The 17,898-nt window shown below is 51.5% G+C and overlaps 1 protein-coding gene across 12 annotated transcripts in view; it reads right to left on the reverse strand.

The window, feature by feature from the left end:
* Positions 1–5,619, reverse strand: part of nrxn3b (neurexin 3b) — a 290,168-nt gene extending 284,549 nt beyond the window's left edge. For 5 of the 12 annotated variants that reach the window (XM_086189007.1, XM_086189004.1, XM_086189005.1 and 2 more), the window contains exons 1-2: positions 5,398–5,616; positions 1,539–2,608 (exon numbers count right to left, since the gene is read on the reverse strand). In XM_086189007.1, the coding sequence (XP_086045133.1) occupies positions 1,539–2,238 (700 nt within the window). In that variant the 5' untranslated portion in view covers positions 2,239–2,608; positions 5,398–5,616. Of the gene's footprint in view, positions 1–1,538; positions 2,609–4,447; positions 4,624–5,397 lie in introns of those variants that run through there. The other 7 variants (XM_086189008.1, XM_086189003.1, XM_086189001.1 and 4 more) reach the window with 4 other exon arrangements.
* Between the last annotated feature and the right edge of the window lie 12,279 nt (positions 5,620–17,898).

Below are 17,898 nucleotides of genomic sequence, written 5' to 3' on the forward strand. Positions count from 1 at the left end.
ACTTTCAAATGCTGGCTATTTTAACCCAAGGATGTCATAGTTCTGCTGTCGGCTCTCAGAGGATCTCAGACAAACGGACCAGCTCCTCCTCCTCCATCGACAGATGGACACAGGCAATGAGCAAATGGGATGAAGTGAAAAGATCCAGTCCTCCCACTAGACTGACTGCAACCAGCACATCGCGTGCTGTCCTGAACAATGCCAGGGGCGAGCGCCGGGGTTTAAGCTCCAAACAGCTTCATTTGAGCAGTAGATGATAAAAACATGCACACAGCAGGACAATTTAGAGATTAATTCTCCATCAAGTATGCTACAATGGAACAGTCTAGAATTGCTTGAGACCAGTTCAGCGAGCATCCCCCATTTCCTCTTTCCTTCAGGATGAACTGTGCTGGTCTGCTTGGACGGCAGGAGTCTGTCAGGACAGGAGGGAAACCTGACATGGGTCTGGTCACACAGTTACACTTTGAAATCCATGGAGAAAAGATTAGAGTAATATTCTGTCTTTCATGGTCTATACAAAAAATATATTTATGAAGGAGGAGGTGCGCTATCAGAGAGGCAGTTATTCTTGGCATCAGTGGATCTCAAGGCTACAAGCAGTGGTGTGTTTTGAAAGATGCCAGTTTTAACATTAATCAGGCCTCCACCAGCAGCAGCACTAGTAAGTAAAGCTCTTCACTGTTCAGGACAAGTAAAACTGGTTGGTGGTATTCCTGAGGAGGGGCAGAAGGACGAGTGATAACTTTCAAAAATGTATCCTGCATGACATCACCGGGAGAATACACAAGTACTTGCAGGGGAGGAAACTCTGTGTGTGTATAAATGTGTGGAGACAGAACCTTTTCCCAAAAGCAGATGACCTTGGCACACAAGCAGAGGAAAACTAGATGAACTCATTTCTTATCCAAACATTTTGTACCTTGGGGTCCCTGCACCATCTTGCAGGAGCTGAATACATTTAATAGAGAAAAGAGCGTTGAAGTTTTAGTCATATCAGCTAATCCACCTCATCAAAAGTAATAACTGTGAAGGGAGCGAAACGCTGAGCACATCACCTCCATTTTAACTCTGAAATGAAATAGGTTTCAAAAAGAAGCCATGACAGCAGCAACCCACAAAGAAAGACTCTGATTGTCTTCATTCTTTCACTCAGGCGGGCGCTGCCCCCTGCTTAATATAGCCTGCACTGTTGTGTAAATGCTACGTCACTATCAAGGCGCTTCATAAATGAAGTTTGAGGTGGCAGAAATCACATTAGGTGTAGCAGGAACAGCAACACAGTTATGGAAATCAAATTGAATTTCTGCTCATATAATTCCGCTGGCTGCATTGAGCTCCACGGTGTAACCAGATCCATTCCTCAGGCTCTCACATCCGAGCGCCAGAAAAGCACATTTGAGGCGTGAATAACGTCTGGAGGCCTGCTGCTATAGGTCAGCTCTAAATTTGTCAGAAATTCAGCTGAAGTCTTTTACAAAGATTTGAATCAATTTTTCAGTGCAGGCCACCGAGTTCTCTGGAGCCGGCCCTCTTACCTTCAGTGCAGTATCGACCTACAAATCCAGTTTTGGAGCAGTCACAGTAGATTTCTCCATCTGCCAGCGAGCAGATCCCACCGTTCTCACAGGGGTTCTCCGTGCAGAGGCCCATCATCTCCAAACGTACTCTCTGACTGTTGATGAGCGCAGGCGGCTTACTCCCATAACTGAGGTCTATGATGATTCCCTTGAACGGCGGCAGCTCACGGACGGAGGGAAGGGTGATGGCAGCCGTGCGGATGTCCCCCGGGAGCCCTCCCAGGAAGAGGTCGCTGATGATCTTCATGAACTGGCGCTGAGGCCTCACCTCTGCTGTCTTGGTCTGGCCATCCACAGCCAAGCCAGTCCTCAAATTGTGCCTGTTGATGGCAGCAAAGTGCCAGCGGCTGTCGTTGACCATTTTGTCAGACGTGATGGTGGTCTCGGCGCAGTCGATGCTGAAGCGGAGCTGCATCTTACCCTCGGACACGGTGAGAAGAAGGAAGTCACAATATCCGCCGTCGTCAAAGTAAAGCAGCAGACCTTCTGATTCTGAGGTCTTGAACTGGAACGTCAGGTCACTTCTGGAGCTGGCGTCCCAGCGCAGGTAGCGAGCCCACTGACCTTCAGAGCCAGTAAACTCCAAACCGACACCCAGACCCAGCACAGTACTCAGCAGCAGCAGCAGGACATGGCCAGGTAGGCTGGTGGGATTCATGGTAGAGAGCAAGGGGATGCACCAGAGGACGGGTAGAACTGGTTTAGATCCTCAACTTGACAGCAGCATCTGATTCTGGCTGATTTATCTGTTCAGTGTTATATTCCACATAGATGATCTTACAGTCAAGCGGCGAAAGCAATGCGCTTTCGTTTATCTTTGAGGCAGATCTGCAGTTGATAATGGATGCAATCTAATCTTTCAGCCAAATAGAATATTGAAAAAAATACTGGTGCTCCTCAGAGAACCAGAGCTGCAGCTTGGGATTTCTCTTTGAGACGACTTCCTGGATTGAAGCACGTGACCTGCATTGTTGGTTTTGTTCCACGCCCCATGGTTTGACCCGCAGCTGCAGACACACCCAACAGAACTGCAACAAAAGGAAAAGGTCGGTCATGACTGCGTGTATTTTGTGAGAGGCAGAGCAAAGCCTGGGTTGGTAAACGGGTGACGGAACCCTCACGACTAGAAACTAACCATCATTCACACACAACAACTGACACTTTCAGAGAGCTGTTGATTTTAGGTCAAACCTAGGCAGTATTTTGTACTGTTGTTAAAATGTATGAAAATATCCACATTATACTCCGCAGTTCCCATTCAGCAGTTTAACATGGCCTGGTGTAGCTGGCAGTATCGTAATGCCACACAGATGCACAAACTCCGGCCTCCAGTGGTTCCTGAGAGTCCATGTGTCCAATAAATTCTGCTGACGACCATTAACTACCCCTAGTTTCTGGCAGCACAAGACAAAAAAAGCAAGAACATAGAGAAGCGTCTAGTAGAGGGAGGGCAAATCCAGTGAGGTGAGCCAGAACATGCATTTAGCCTCCAACATTCGCCTGCTATCTGTAAAGCCCTGCTGGGATCCTGATAAATATGACTAATTATCCACCGCCACTCTCTCATTTGCATGTCTTTGGGGGATTACAATCATAAACAGCTATTCAGAAAGATTTTAGGATGGTCCCACTTTATATTCTAAACCCACAACTATTGACATTTTTGTTTAATTTTCTCAGTGAATGCGCATTCAAATGACTTCCATCGCAGAGGCCCTCCCTCGCCACACCTGCACTCATTCACGTCTGTTTGCTCAGCCTGAGATGAGTCACGCGGTGCAGCCGTGCACGGACGCGGACTCCTCCAGCCGCTCGCCCTTGCCATTGTTTAGGCAGTGGGCAGCCCACCAGACAGGCGCTTTGTCCAATCATGACAGTAGCACAGAGCTGTGCAACACAATAGGCCCTTTAACCACCTGCTCTGAATAGTTAATCTTTCTGCAGTAGGCGAGCTATTGAATTCCAGTAAGTGATAGCTATGCTAACGCTCTGCCTGTGCACGCAGGTGTGTCCCCGTGCAGGACAGTGTCTCTGGCAACACCGGGCTGCCTGGCAGCATCATTGTCTTAAAACTCACAACAGAGGTTAAAAGGTTCTGCAGAGGTAAAATAACCCTGAAAGCAGCTGTGTCCATCGGACCCGCCCGCGCCACAGCCAGGCGGGGCGTCCCTTTAATAAGACAAGATCGGTGCGCGCCTGCAACCTGAGATGCGGGCCCTCTACGAAAATTGGCCCCAGCCTCGATTCAATTAACACAAGTTATTGTGTGTCTCACTGAAGCATCAGGTGTCCTGGCTCAGACTGGGAATGCTAACAAGGCTAGCATGTTCCTCCACGACAGTAAAACACGACTGGGGTGTCTGTTGGCGCCCTCGGTGGAAGACGTCCCTGAACTCAGCCTGTGGCTCATATTCCCTCAGCCTACCTGCTGTCCAGTCCAAGTCCACACTGAATATTTTACTGACACTTTTCCTGAAATTTAGCCCCTCAGCTAAACTTGTGCTAATATCAGCGGCTAACAGGGTGGCGATGAACTAGTAAGAGGCTGTTGTGGGCTGGTTGAGGAAATCACTACCTTGTGTTTAGCTATCATAAAAAGACTATTTTGTGTGTTTGTTTTGTGTCAATTGTAATAATGAGCCACAGACCTTGAGTCATTCCCAAAGGTGTCACGACTGAGGCTTGACAGCAGCGTAAACTAGGCTAACAGTTAGCTAGGCTAACAGCGAGCTAGCTGGAGTTAGCAGGTTTCCCGAGGTTCAGACTCCTTGAATTATTGAGATGTGCAGGATGTGAGAGGACCCGCCTGGGACCTCGTCACCGCCTGGACATCAATGATGCAGCGATGTGTCCAGCTAAAGACTTACTGGCGAGCTTGTCTGGCCCCCACCACGGGAGACTCCTGGATCCCTGTCCGTCATAAGCCTCAGCCTGGGGGGCAGATTTAACTCCCCATCAGTCACAGCAGCAGGCGAGGGTATCCCCCAGTAGAGGCTGGTGCTGGACCACTGGCGAGGCCGGGGGGTCCGGCGACCACCGGGGCCTCCGGGTTAGATAATAACAGTAATAAAAATGTCTCCGTGTCAGTTCACTTCACTTCCGGAATGTGTTTGAGGGACAAATATGAGACCTCTGACCAGAACCACTACCGTAACCAAACCGAACCACATCAATATTTATTAAAATTGCAGAAGACCTGAGACGGACATGCCCCCCCCCCCCCCCACACACACACACACACAGATGTTACAGTACATTCTGAGCGTTTATACACCGACTGCTCAGGGCGCTGGCACCGGGTCCGGGTGGCACCGGGTCCGGGTGGCACCCTGCGCGGCTCCTCGCGCGGTGGCGGTCTGTTGCTCGGGGGCTCGCGCTCCATATTGAGTATTCGTGGACGACCCCCCCCCCCCCCCCGCCCCCCATTCGATCGGCCGATGGTTCGTGCTGGAAGCGGTAGCTCCGAACCGAACGAACAGCCGGGACACGCGAATCACTGAGCCTAAACTTTCCGCCTCACGCTTCACTCCTGCCGCCAGTCCACCCGGTCCTACCGGTTCCCCCGGTGCCGACACGGTCCATGGGGCGGGCTGCCCTGGTCACCCGCTCTCCCAAAACTGGCTTTTAAACTCCAAACCGTCCCGATCAGAACCCCCAGGTTCCACATCGGAACCCTGTTAGGCGGCAGAGGAACTCCGGAACGCCGAACACGCAAAGCGTCACGGCCAGACCGCGGGGACCGGGGTCTGCGGGGGGACAGGGTTCTACACTGGGACCGTGTTCTGCGGGGACCAGACCGGCTGCAGCGCGCTCCTACCTTTGATGCCGAGAAGGTTCCGAGCGGCTGAAGGCTGAGGACGAACGTCCTTAAACCAGAATAATCCAGAGCAGAGGTCCGTTCCGGTCGGTCCAGGAGCGGCACCCCCGCGGTACTGCGCTGCTGCTGCCGGTAAGGAGGCTGCTGAGCCTGGCGGAGTCGGTGCTGCTTCCCCTGACTCAGCCAGCGCGCTTCTCCAGCTCCGCTCGCCGCGCGGCTGATGACTGGGGGGGGGGGGGGGGGGGGGGGGGGCTACAGAGAGAGAGAGAGAGCGAGAGAGAGAGAGCGAGAGAGAAGAGGAGAAACTCCCCCAGGGACTGCTCTCAGGCGGCACCCGCTTCTGTCTCTGAGGTTCCGGACACACGGAAGTTCTGCTTCATATCGGCAGCAGCGCGACCCGGTTCACTGGAAGGTGACGGATGACGTCACGGAGGCCGCCACATTTCAGCACCCTGGACAGAAGCCCGGCGCCAGGACTGCTGGATCCTGTGCTGTCCAAGGTCCTGACCAGGCTCGAGGGCGCGGTACCGAACACGTGAAAGGGAGCGGAACCGAGGGGTTCGACTCGTCTGTGTTTCTACTCCTCTTGAGCTGTACACGTCACAGAACCGACGGTTAAACGATTGATGACGTTTCTCTCCTTCATCTCGTGGTTTATTTCCGGATGTTTTTCATCGCACGGTTCTGTCACCGGACATTTTGCATTGTTTGATTCTTTTCGTCAAAGTTCGCCTCCGCTGATGTAATTTTCTGACATCTGACAATTTGACTTTGTTGCTGTTCGTGATTCAGTCAAAGGTGCCAATAAAGCTGTAGGGAACTGAGTACCTGAGGAGACGAAGCTGCCGTGAGTGGCGCTGCTCTTAGCCACGCCCCCTGCTGCGGCCGGCGGACGATAACGGACGCGCGCGCGCGCACACACACAAACACACAAACACATTCGCTCTCTGGTGGATTATGTAGCCTGTAGGTCAAATAGATCCCAGCTGTGTGTGTGTGTGTGTGTGTGTGGGGGGGGGGGGGGTGTCGTGATTGATCCTGAGCTCCCCTGGCTGGTAGTTTCTGGTGGTTACTGTACACAGTGGACTGGGTACCAGGAAACACCACCGAAGCTCTGGAGGAGGTTGGTTTGCGGTCCTCGGGTGGGGGTGGGGGGTAGAAAATCAGGGTTTGTTGGCGCTACAGGCAGGTTCTGGTTCTGGAGGAGCGCTGCAGTTGTTCAGTCTAGACTGTGGGTCAGGGAGTGTCCCAGTGCCAGAGGGTCCTGGTGCCAGAGGATCCCAGTGCCGGAGGGCCCCGGTGCCGGAGGGTCCTGCCTTGAACTCTGACCCTCCTTTCATGTCTGGGCTACAGACCAAGTTTACACACGCAGAGTAAAATCTCATGGGCAACCGATGGCGGGGTGCTAAATCTGGAGACAGAGGACTCTCCTTCCTCCTCTGGCACCAACTCAAGTCCTCCCTGATTGGGGGGGGGGGGGGTTCTGGAGGTAGAGCAGCCAGAATGAATGCTTCTCCAAGTGTGTTGTTGGATGTTGCAGTTACACAACCAAACATCAGATCTCCTGATCTCCTGCTTCCCTCCATTGATCCCTGGAACCAGAGAACAAGCCGGCCCGGTTCTGCTGGTTCTTGTCTGTGGGGGGAGGCGAGAAGCCGATGATACTGAAATGACACGAACAGTCAGATAAAACAAGTCGATGAGACTCTACCGGTGCTGGAGATGGACAAACAGAACCCAGGAGAGGTAAATAAAGTCTAATTGGATCCAGGAACCTCCGTCAACATCAGCTGTTCAAATGGAGGCCATTTGTGTCTCTAAAGGAGGCGGCGTGGCTGAATCAGCATCCGGCCGGCTTTGTTTACCCTGCTGCCGCTCACGAGGGGAGAGAAGAATGAAGTGATAGCTGAGGTGAGGGCCGATGGATCAGCCTTTCCTCCTTAAAGACACCGTTAGCCGCTAATGGAAGTATCAGCTGTTCTACCACAGTCGTTCTCCAGCCGCCAGGCTGAAGACTCGGCTCCTCAATGCGTCGTGGCCAGCAGGACCGGCTGGCTGACTCACTCCTCTCCTCACGACGGCTCATAAACTCCGAGCATGTGCTCTAACCTGGGCAGGAACTGGTTTGGTACTGGCTTTTTCTTGTGGTTTTTCGTGTGCTAACCACACACGTGCTAACTCTTTGCTGTCGCTCCACCACCACCTGGTATTCAAGTTACTCCAACGATGTATTAGCAACATCTTCAGCACTAATTAAAATGTAGCGCTGAAGAGCTGATCAGCCGCTCGCTCTAATGAGCAGCAGCAGAGAGGAACGGAGAGCTAAATCCCCGGAGAGGAGCGCCGCTCCAGCACATGCACACAACAGTCCTGACCCGCCGCACACCACGAGCCTGACCTTCGCAACCCTGCACGCAGACACAAGGACGGCTCCCACAAAGAAATCCCTCACATCAAAGACAATGACACCTCCAGCTCGCAGCCTCCATCGTCTGGCCTCCTTTCCTCGGTACTAAGAGGCACACTAAATGAATTATAATAAATTATAACCCTTTGATAATTTCTTCAAACTGAATTCAATCAACACTCCCTCCCTGGTTTACTTTAAAAAGCACCCCGGCTACTTGTTCAGTAATCATGGAACCGGTTTCCTGCTGGAATATTTACCAGCATGGCTGTGATGCAATGCAGATGTGAATGATGGATGAAGCTGCCGAGGACTCGGGCGAGACGACGCTACGCAGCGTGCGGATGACAAACGAGCAGCTCCACCGCCAACAAGCCTCACTGTTGTGTCTCAGCTCCTCAGGCTTCATCTCTCATTGGCTTCATCCTCCTCCTCCTCCTCCTCCTCGTGTTCCTGCTCCTCGTGTTCCTGCTCCTGCTTGTTCCCCTCTCTCTGCCTCACAACATTCAGGGGGGTCAGGAGAGGGCGGTCAACTGCTGGAATGGCAATCACCCAATCAGACACAGCGGGCGCGCTGAGGCGGCCTGGATGGGACCTCACACACCAGTCCAAACACAAGTGGAACTAACAAGCTACACGGAGGTTTGGTATCGTAGCTGAAGTGACCAGGATGATGGCTCGTCACTTGAGGAAGCAGCAGTTCTGCCTCCGAGCTGATACCTTCAGAAAACTACAAGTCATACCTCACCCACACAGGCGCGGGCCAGGAGGAGCAAGACATCAGCGGCCACTTGAGTTCCTGCACTCGCCGGCCTAAACCTACCAGACCTGAACCAGTGCTGCGACACACACACACACACACACACACACACACACACACACACACACACACACACACACACACACACACACACACACACACGGCCATCTGTGCACGCGATCTCTCTGCAAACATTGGCGACCCTCTCACATTGTTACTCTGTCCTATGATTCATTCTCTCTCTACAGCTCACATCTACGAACATCCCTGCTCCCTGGGAGAAGTGCAGTGTTCGCGGGCTCCGCCTGTCCAGGGGGGCCTGGTCATTCCAGACGCACTGGGAGGAAGCTTCTTGTGAGAAGACGCACTTCACAAAAAGGAATTGCTCTTTTCAGTTCCTGTTTGGTACGAGGCTTTGAATCAGCCGGCACTGGAGAACATCCTGAAGATGGTCCAGAGTTAAACCCGCCTTCATGACTGAAGAGTCACATGACAGCAGAGTCTCATCCAATATGGCTTTGAATCTATGAATGCTGTCTCACAGAGGGAAGTTAAGGCTCCAACAACAGTTGGAAGTTAAACTGTTGGTTAGTGGAGGGTTTTTAGGCTCACAAAGGAAAACAAACCTTAGAGATCATTAATAGCAAAGGACAACAAAATAGCCAATAATCAACAAGAGAACACCAAAGGTCAGAAAGATGATCAGAAGTAGTCCATGATGAGTGTGAGTGTGTGTGTGTGTGTGTGTGTGTGTGTGTGTTATTTCTCTTACTAACAAACTAGAGCAGCAATTCGCAGCAATCCAGCGCCCAACACCTGTTTTGGTATTATCAATAATCCATGAGGGTCCTAATAACGCTGCATCACGGTTTACTACCTCCACATTGAAGGTGGCATGTGTTTTCCCACACTCACACACAGTTACACTCACACACACTCACACACACACACCAGTGCTGATTGGTCCTGCTGTATGTATTTTAGCTCCAATCGCAGCTGCCTCAATGCTGTCCTGTCCTGGCTGAGGAGGCCATTACAGGGTCAAAGTGATTACACTACCAAGGACATCTATTAGAATTCAATTTGGCCTGGTCGGGTCCTCAAACATCCCGGCTAACCTGCTAATGGACATTCATTCATCTCCCGTTGTTTGGGAGCTGTTGCGTGCAAAGGTCCGCAGCGCCGGTGCTAAGCAGGATGGATGTGATATTTAGATCAATAGATTCAGCTTCTGGGGAGAATGTGATGTTAGACGAGAGGAGGGTGATATGTCTTTATAATGTCAGGCTAATATAACATCAACGGCCAGAGCAGGGGCAGGCACGTATAGGGCTGTGCATCAGCAACCTATAGAAAACCTCACTTTCTTCTCTGGTTCCTTCTCTCACTGCTGAGAATCTATTTGAATAATGAGGAGAAGCACCTGTCAGGCTCGGTTATGGTGACACATGGACTGTAGTCCCAACACCTACCTGCCTCCGATAGGAGAGGGGGGGGGGAGATAGGAGAGAGAGGGAGAGAGGAGAGAGAGAGAGGAGAGAGAGAGAGGGAGAGAGAGAGGGAGAGAGGAGAGAGAGTGAGGGGGAGAGAGAGGGAGAGAGAGAGAGAGAGAGAGAGGGAGAGAGGAGAGAGAGAGGAGAGAGGGGGAGAGAGAGAGGGAGAGAGGAGAGAGAGAGGAGAGAGAGAGGGGGGAGAGAGGAGAGAGAGAGAGGGAGAGAGAGAGAGAGAGGAGAGAGAGAGAGGAGAGAGAGAGAGGGAGAGAGGAGGAGAGAGAGGGAGAGAGAGTGAGGGGGAGAGAGAGGAGAGAGAGAGAGGGAGAGAGAGAGGGAGAGAGGAGAGAGAGAGGAGAGAGGGGGAGAGAGAGAGGGAGAGAGGAGAGAGAGAGGAGAGAGAGAGGGGGGAGAGAGGAGAGAGAGAGAGGGAGAGAGAGAGAGAGAGGAGAGAGAGGTGGAGAGAGGGAGAGAGAGAGGGAGAGAGGAGAGAGAGACAGAGAGAGGAGAGAGGGGGAGAGAGGAGAGAGAGAGAGAGGGAGAGAGGAGAGAGAGATGGGGGAGAGAGGGAGAGAGAGATAGGAGAGAGGAGAGAGAGAGAGGAGAGAGAGAGGGAGAGAGGAGAGAGAGAGGAGAGAGAGAGAGGAGAGAGAGGGGGAGAGAGAGGAGAGAGAGAGAGGAGAGAGAGGGGGAGAGAGAGAGGAGAGAGAGAGAGGGAGAGAGGGAGAGAGAGAGGGAGAGAGAGAGGGGGAGAGAGGAGAGAGAGGGGGAGAGAGGAGAGAGAGGGGGAGAGAGAGAGGGGGAGAGAGGGAGAGGGAGAGGAGAGAGAGGGGGAGAGAGAGAGGAGAGAGAGGGGGAGAGAGGAGAGAGAGAGAGAGGGGGAGAGAGAGAGGAGAGAGAGGGGGAGAGAGGGAGAGGGAGAGGAGAGAGCACTGCAGGGCACCAGCATGTCTATTCAAGCACACACCTCGGCGCTTGAATAGACCGGCGCTACAGAGGTTCTGGAACCATCACACTGTGTCAATCACCGCAATGGCTTCTCTGGATCGGATCCATCATCACCCTCGCGACACCGAGGCGACTGAACATGCCGTCTGAGGACCCTGCAGGCAGAGGATATTCACTGCGACTCGTGCGGCAGGTTCCTGGCGGTAGCTGCAGCTTTGGACACCATCCAGTGAACCCGTCCACCTCAGAACCACGTCACCGGCCGTTAGAGACACACGTGTCTTCAGCTGTCAGCAACTACATCACTGCACATATAATAACCTTTGTACTATCACGCCACATCAAACAAAACCGTGTATCACCCTTGTTATTTCCATCATAAAAGTGGAATGGATCCCTCCCCTAAGAGCTCGCTCCCGCTTACAAGCTGACAGGAAATCGTTGCTCTCCGTCCAGCAGCGTGGAGCGCTCGGATATTCCATCATCTTCTCTGCAGAGTTCAGAAGAACAGTTGACATGCGGAATGTATCAGGTTGTCCTGGTGATGATACGCTCCCTCCTAAACATCTAATATCCATGACAGGCGTGATGATGTCGATGCTTGTGTGTTCCTGACAGCTCATTGGCTGCGTTCACACTGGAAAGATCCCAAAGGTCGCTTAGTCCTGGAGGCTCGAGTGCCTTCGGTCACTGTTCTCTCCTCCAGACGGGAAACACGCCGTTTTGCCAACTGTTAAGCAGGTGAAAGTACTGTGGAATATTCCGTCTGCCTTCTTCCACTTTTTACTCTCCCTCGCTCCTGTTGCTTTCATCTTGAACCTCGTTGAAGGACGAATTCATGAGCGCCGCTTTTGTGACTGATGATTATGTGCAAATAACCACAAGGGACGGCGCCATTCAACAGCACACGCAACAGACCAGCTGATGTCAACGGTCTTTAATTCAGTGTGGTTTGGCTGCAGCTTGGCGTATGAAGCGAGGGCCATGACAAGGACGCGTCCTGTGAAGCCCCTCCCTCCGTCACCATGCTCTCCTCTGTCCACTGCTGCGAATGCTACAGTAGCTTCTTTACAGTCTGAAGGTGTAAAACACCACCACTCAGAGATATCCTCTCTCTCCTTCTAACTTTAAATTCCTTGGCTGAAGTTCTGAAGTGTGTCTGCACCGCGCCGGTCAGGACTCGGAGCTCACAGTCGGAATAATACATTTTTCTTTGTGTCACTGCTGTGGCTCTGCTCTTGGCGCACACCTGCTGGATCGACTCTGGCACACCTTTGTGCTGTAATATCACGAGTTTCATAGCTTCTGTTTAAGCACATGGATTTCTTTAGCAGTTTAATGAAATGTGCTTTGTAAACCTGTGAAAACCTACAAGCCTGAGGTTAAAGGTCAGACGTGTCAGGCGGAGCAGGAGACGAAGCTCAGCAACAAGCTCATGTTTCCACCACTTTTATATTCTACTAAAACTTCTTTTTTCCCTTCTCCACAAGCTGCGTCAGTGCGATGCTGAGATCAGTCACTGGTAGCTGGGTCGGGCTGCTGCACCCAGAGACTGGGACACCCTGAAAAGCACAGTTTACTTCAGACTCCGTCACAGACGGTCTCCCTCTTCCATTTTTGTTGGTCGTTGTTCCGCTGTGCCGTGGCTGTGGGGGTGTGCTGACTACAACTTTGTGTGTTTTTGATGACAGGCACCAGCAAAGAGGAACATTTCTGACGATTTAATGTGCAAAACTTTGTTTGCGTCGTGTGCATTAATATCAAAAACACGGTGACACAAAAATTACTCCGTAATGCAGTTCGCTGCGTGTACCTTCTTGAGAGCAGTAACACGTGAAGATCTTCATTTGGACTGGAACAAACGCAGGAGCGCATGTTCCTGAGGCCTGTCTTTACTCAAGGTGAGTGTAAGTGAATAAAAGCTGGAGTATCAAAGTGAAATATTGGTGGTGAGGAATCGGACGCCTCCGATCCAGACAGACACCCTGGCCACCTGTTCACCGGACCCCCACCCCCCCACCGCCACCTGGCAGGGCCAACTGGGTGACACCTAAGTGTTTGAGACTCGGGCCAGATGGTTGCGTGACGAGAGATCACACACGCAGACATACGCATACTCAAAGACACACACATTTGGCGTACAGTTGCCTAGCACGAATAATTCATGTGAGCCAGATGCATCGCAGCTCTACCGACACGTGCTAGCAACCTCTGCTCAGGTCCTGTCGTGGCCGCGCTCAGTAGACCTCATGTGATGCGTTGCTCCTGACTTCATTTCCAAAGACACTAAATGGTGAAATGGCTGTAAGGTAAGCAGCTGTGTGTCTGCAGCCCCACAAACGCCTGAGATAATCCAGAGATGCGTCCTGGCTCACCCACTCTCCCCTGGAGAAGGAAGGCTGCTACGTCCTGGTTAGTCAAACTTGTGTGTGGGAACAGAGACAAAGGCCAGGCTCCAGAGTTTGAACAAGGAGAACGTCAGAGACGGCACAGAGAGATACAATGAAGCCCTCTGCCCTGCCAGACTACTTCAGAGGGAGAGTGGGTGAAACAAAAGCTGAGACAGAGGGACAAACAAAGTGATGAAAGCGTTGAGAGTTTTGAAAAAGATGACATTTCTTTCATTTGCAGCCTGCTTATCAAATCATAGTAGAGTACAATGCTGGAGACGGAGCCTGTTCTTCTTTTGTTCTCCCTGCGTTTGTGCTCAGCATCATATGGCGCATAAATCATGTGGACATTTCTACATTTCCCATTTGTTTTTCGAGGAGGCCCTTGAAAAGTGCTTTGATGCCCTTCACAAGAAAGGGAAAAACCATGTTTCACCGACGTTGCCGTCTTCCATCAAAGCCCTGGAACGACTCTCAGGTTGGGTGGAGGTGTAGCGGATCCCACTGCTCCCAGTCTAAACCCGAACATGAGCGCCATCCCCACCTTCCGTCTCCAAGGTGATCCCTCATCTGCCCCGTTGTAAAGGAAGGAACAGCAGTCGCGTCGACCCAGCGAGAGGAGCACCATTATTCCTTCACTGCACTGACGGATGGAGCCTGGATGCAGCAGCGGAGTGAGAGGTGGAGAGAGAGAGAATCAGACGCTGTAAGGGAGGAGGGTGACCATCAGGCCACTAATGTTTGCCTCCCAATTTGAAATAAAGCTGCTGAGTGGAGATAGGAGGCAGATCAATCACCAAGCGGAGGATGGGGTTCGCGTTCAGGGTCGACACGGGGCGTTTGTCTGTGGGCTAAAATGGAATTGGACATTCATACTGGAATAGTTATGAATATGGAACCAGGCAGCAAATGGACGAGTTGAGGATGAAGTGCCTGGACGAGCCACACAGACTGGGAACAAGCGATGAGGTCTTCCGGGCAGCTATTTTTCATGGGTGTGTGTAAACTCCCTGATGAGGGCTCAGGTTCACTGCTGCTGGTACTGAGCGTGCTGTGATTCTTCTTCCTGTGTGACACTCACTGACTTTACAGCGTCACAGTGAAGAGGACGAGGAGATATCAGCAGTATCCTTAAAAGATGTTTTCGACTTGTGTTTGCCAAATTCCAGGCTCCAGAAACAACTCCAGCCAGTAGTGAGTCAGTTCGTGTCCTTCACAAAACCCCTGATTCATCATCACAACGCGAGTGCAGCGAGTAATCTAATATCAATTAGAAAACGGAATTGTATTGTTCGTCCCTGGCTGCAGCTTCTTGAAATGATATCCACGGTAAGAAAATGAGTTTTTATGATGCATTCGTACAGATTAGACACCAAACACTGGCAGGAAAAGAGAAACAGCAGCACAAGCAGGACTCTTCGCCTCCCGTGTTTTGGGTGAGGTCGCCCTGGTAAGTAAAGCTGAAGCTTATCTTGAGGAACAGAGTGGAAACACAGGGAAGCAGCCAGGCCCGGGTCAAAGGTCAAAGGTTGTGAAGTTCTCCAGCACGAACCCATTCAAGTTGTTAAATTAATCAAAAGAAAGAGCAAAGTGAAGAGCTCTGGGTGGAACTGCGGGTAGCTCCATCCTGGTTCTACAATATTTCTTGGCGGGGGACAGCGGTCAGCTTGGGTCACGGACTGGTCTGGTGCTGTAAAGGTCACTGGTTTGATGGCAGCTCATCCACAGACTCTGTCACCCCTGTTGATATACAGCCATGCATGGCAGCCTGAATGTGTGTGTGTGTGTGTGTGTGTGTGTGTGTGTGTGTGTGTGTGTGTGTGTGTGTGTGTGTGTGTGAGAGACCAGGGTGGAAAGGTTATATAAATGCTAGCCATTTGCAAAGGTGACCCCTGTCGGCTCCTCCACAAGGTTACCAGGCAACCATGGGAGGCCCCCAGGCTAACTGCCTCGTCCTGTTTCCCAGGTGTCTGCGGTGCTGAGCCGTGCTGATGTATGAGGTGTGGTCAGGTATGTGAGCCCGCTCATCTTCTCATCCAGATGTCAGTCCAGCTCCTCCAGACAGACCAGCAGGTGTTGGTGAGGCTGGTAACATGTGGTTGTCTGTGAGTACACGTGTGCAAGTGTGCACGTGTACTAACGCTGAAGTTTTACAGCCATTGATAAATGTCAACAGCGCAAGTATGAAAGTGAGGAGAAATCGAGAGCAGCCAGTCTGTCGTTGAATCATTAGCATGCAGCCCTAAATCAGGCGCTGCCCTATGAATCAGCCGTGCCCTTGTGAGTCACGGCTGCTGATTTGGATCTAAAAAAAAACACCCACCCACTTACGCTATCAGATTGGCTTCCTGATGTGGCTTCCTCCCATCTCCTTCCATTTGGCTAATGAAGACACCATTGATTTCTCATGCGGACAGACGGACAGACACATGAAGGCAGACAGAGTGACAAAGGCAGGGATGGATGCATGACTGGAATGCAGAGGTGGTTGCTGGCTGTGGAGGAGGAGGTCAGGGATGAAACGTCTGTGTTCAATGATAGGGTTGCCAACTCCATGACATGCAAATAAAAAAGGGGACGGGGCAGAGCCGGGGGGGGGGGGGGCATGATGACAAACACTCACTGAATTAGATCCTTTCTATTTCATTCTGTATGAACAAAGTGCAAAGTACTTTCACCAGTGTACCAGTCTTTAGAGCACACATGAGTTCAAACAAATCTGAATGCAATGAGAATAAAACATGGATGGAAGCCAACGTATAGAACATGGAACACGGTTTTCAGTCGGAGAAACAACAAGCAACTCCTGATGTTCTCTAACGTTCAGAGCAGAGTCAAGCTTCTAAATGTTGTCACGCTCTGCTAGTGTTTCTTTTTCACGCGCCAGGTGAACTGGACTCTGACTGGGTGGCGTCCAGGATGTTTTTGAATCCGTGCGGCCTGGCAGGAGGATGGCATCAACAGCATCAGCGCTTCTCATTGGTTAACAAGAAGCACATGACTCCAGACAGGCAGAGGGAGACGGGACCAGCCGGCAGTAGGCAGAGCTGTGGGATTCCTTTCATTATGATAGAACTCCCCCTGACAGAGACGTAAGGGACAAAGTGCGTCCCTCATCATGAAGGGACACATCTTTTGGTTCCCAAATGAGGGACGGTCCTGTATTTTGAGGGACAGCTGGCGTCCTCCCTCAGACGTGGAGCGTCTGTGTCACTGTCACCCAGGCTGCTCTGTGAGGGTCGTCTGTGGTCCTCTGGTTCTTCTCATCAAGCAACCGTCCCTCCACCAATGAGATCAGTGGGATCTGTACTGTCATACTGGTGTGTGAGTGTGCTGTCAGCTCATTGGTCACAGAGGAGGAGGGGAGGGCCTGGGAAAGAGGTTACAGTAAGTTTTCATATCAAGTGTTTATTCTGTTGACATTTTACAGACTATTTCTAATGTTCAAAGTGCGTCCCTTTTCAGCTCAATACAGGACGCATACTTTTGTTTCTAAGTATGTGACGATTCCGTTTTTTCAAGGGACGGTTGGCGACCCTATTTATTCATCAAATTTTTGATCAGTCCCTCAGTTATTGTTCTCTCCTGAGGCCACACCAGAACCGTTCTGTTTCTGCCGTTAGCTCCCACCGAGGCCTTCGCTGTGAAGCACTCACAGGAGACGTGGTGGGAGAACAGCTGACTCATTCAGCTACAACCTGTCAGCAAGACACGCTCCATTTCTGCCTTTTGGGGGGTTTTTAAATATTGCAGGGATGGTGGGACAAGGAGGAGCAGCCACAGGGAGCTGCTGGCTGAAATGCTCCGGGTGATGTCAGCACACCTTGAACTGAGCCTGGCAACCGGCTCCTTTGGTGGCTGCCTGCTGCTGCCATGACGCCTCTCGCATCAAACACAGCAGGGAGTCAGCTGCAAGCGTGATTCTTTGTTCAGTGTTTGTTTGGCTGCATCATAAACACAGTTGCTACTACGCTGATGTAAAAATCACAAGTTCTTCAGGGGTGTTCCACCCTACCAGAACCCAACTGCAGAAGACCCTTTCCACGGAGCGTCGCCCCCGTCTGCGTTCGCTGACACTCTGACATCACAGCTTCAGCTTTGCTCATCCAGCTCAAGTTCTCCTGAGGACTGTCGATCTCATCAGCTGGGCAGCAGGATCCCTGCTGGAGAGGCGGGGTTCCCCCTGGACGGGTCACCAGTCCATGGCAGGGCCAACACACAGAGACAGACAACCATTGGCTCTCCCAGCCACGCCTACGGTCAATTTAGAGCCTCCAATCGACTAAACCAGGCATCACTGACAGTTCTGTCACCGATGCCTGGTTTAGTCGATTGCCTCCAATTTTAATAAAAAGATAAATCATTCCTGTATGCACAGCTAATCTAGATAATACCACAGGAGAGTCATCAAGAGCCAAGCCAATCAAATTGATTGTTTACCTTTCAGCACCAGGGAATAGTGAGAGGGAGGAGATGAGAAAATGAGACAAGTGGAAACAGAACTTG

Source organism: Aulostomus chinensis, chromosome 20 (genome assembly GCF_037954235.1).
Source record: "Aulostomus chinensis isolate RoL2024-O1b breed Wild chromosome 20, RoL_Achi_v1.0, whole genome shotgun sequence".
In the NCBI taxonomy this organism is placed as follows: Eukaryota; Metazoa; Chordata; class Actinopteri; order Syngnathiformes; family Aulostomidae; genus Aulostomus; species Aulostomus chinensis.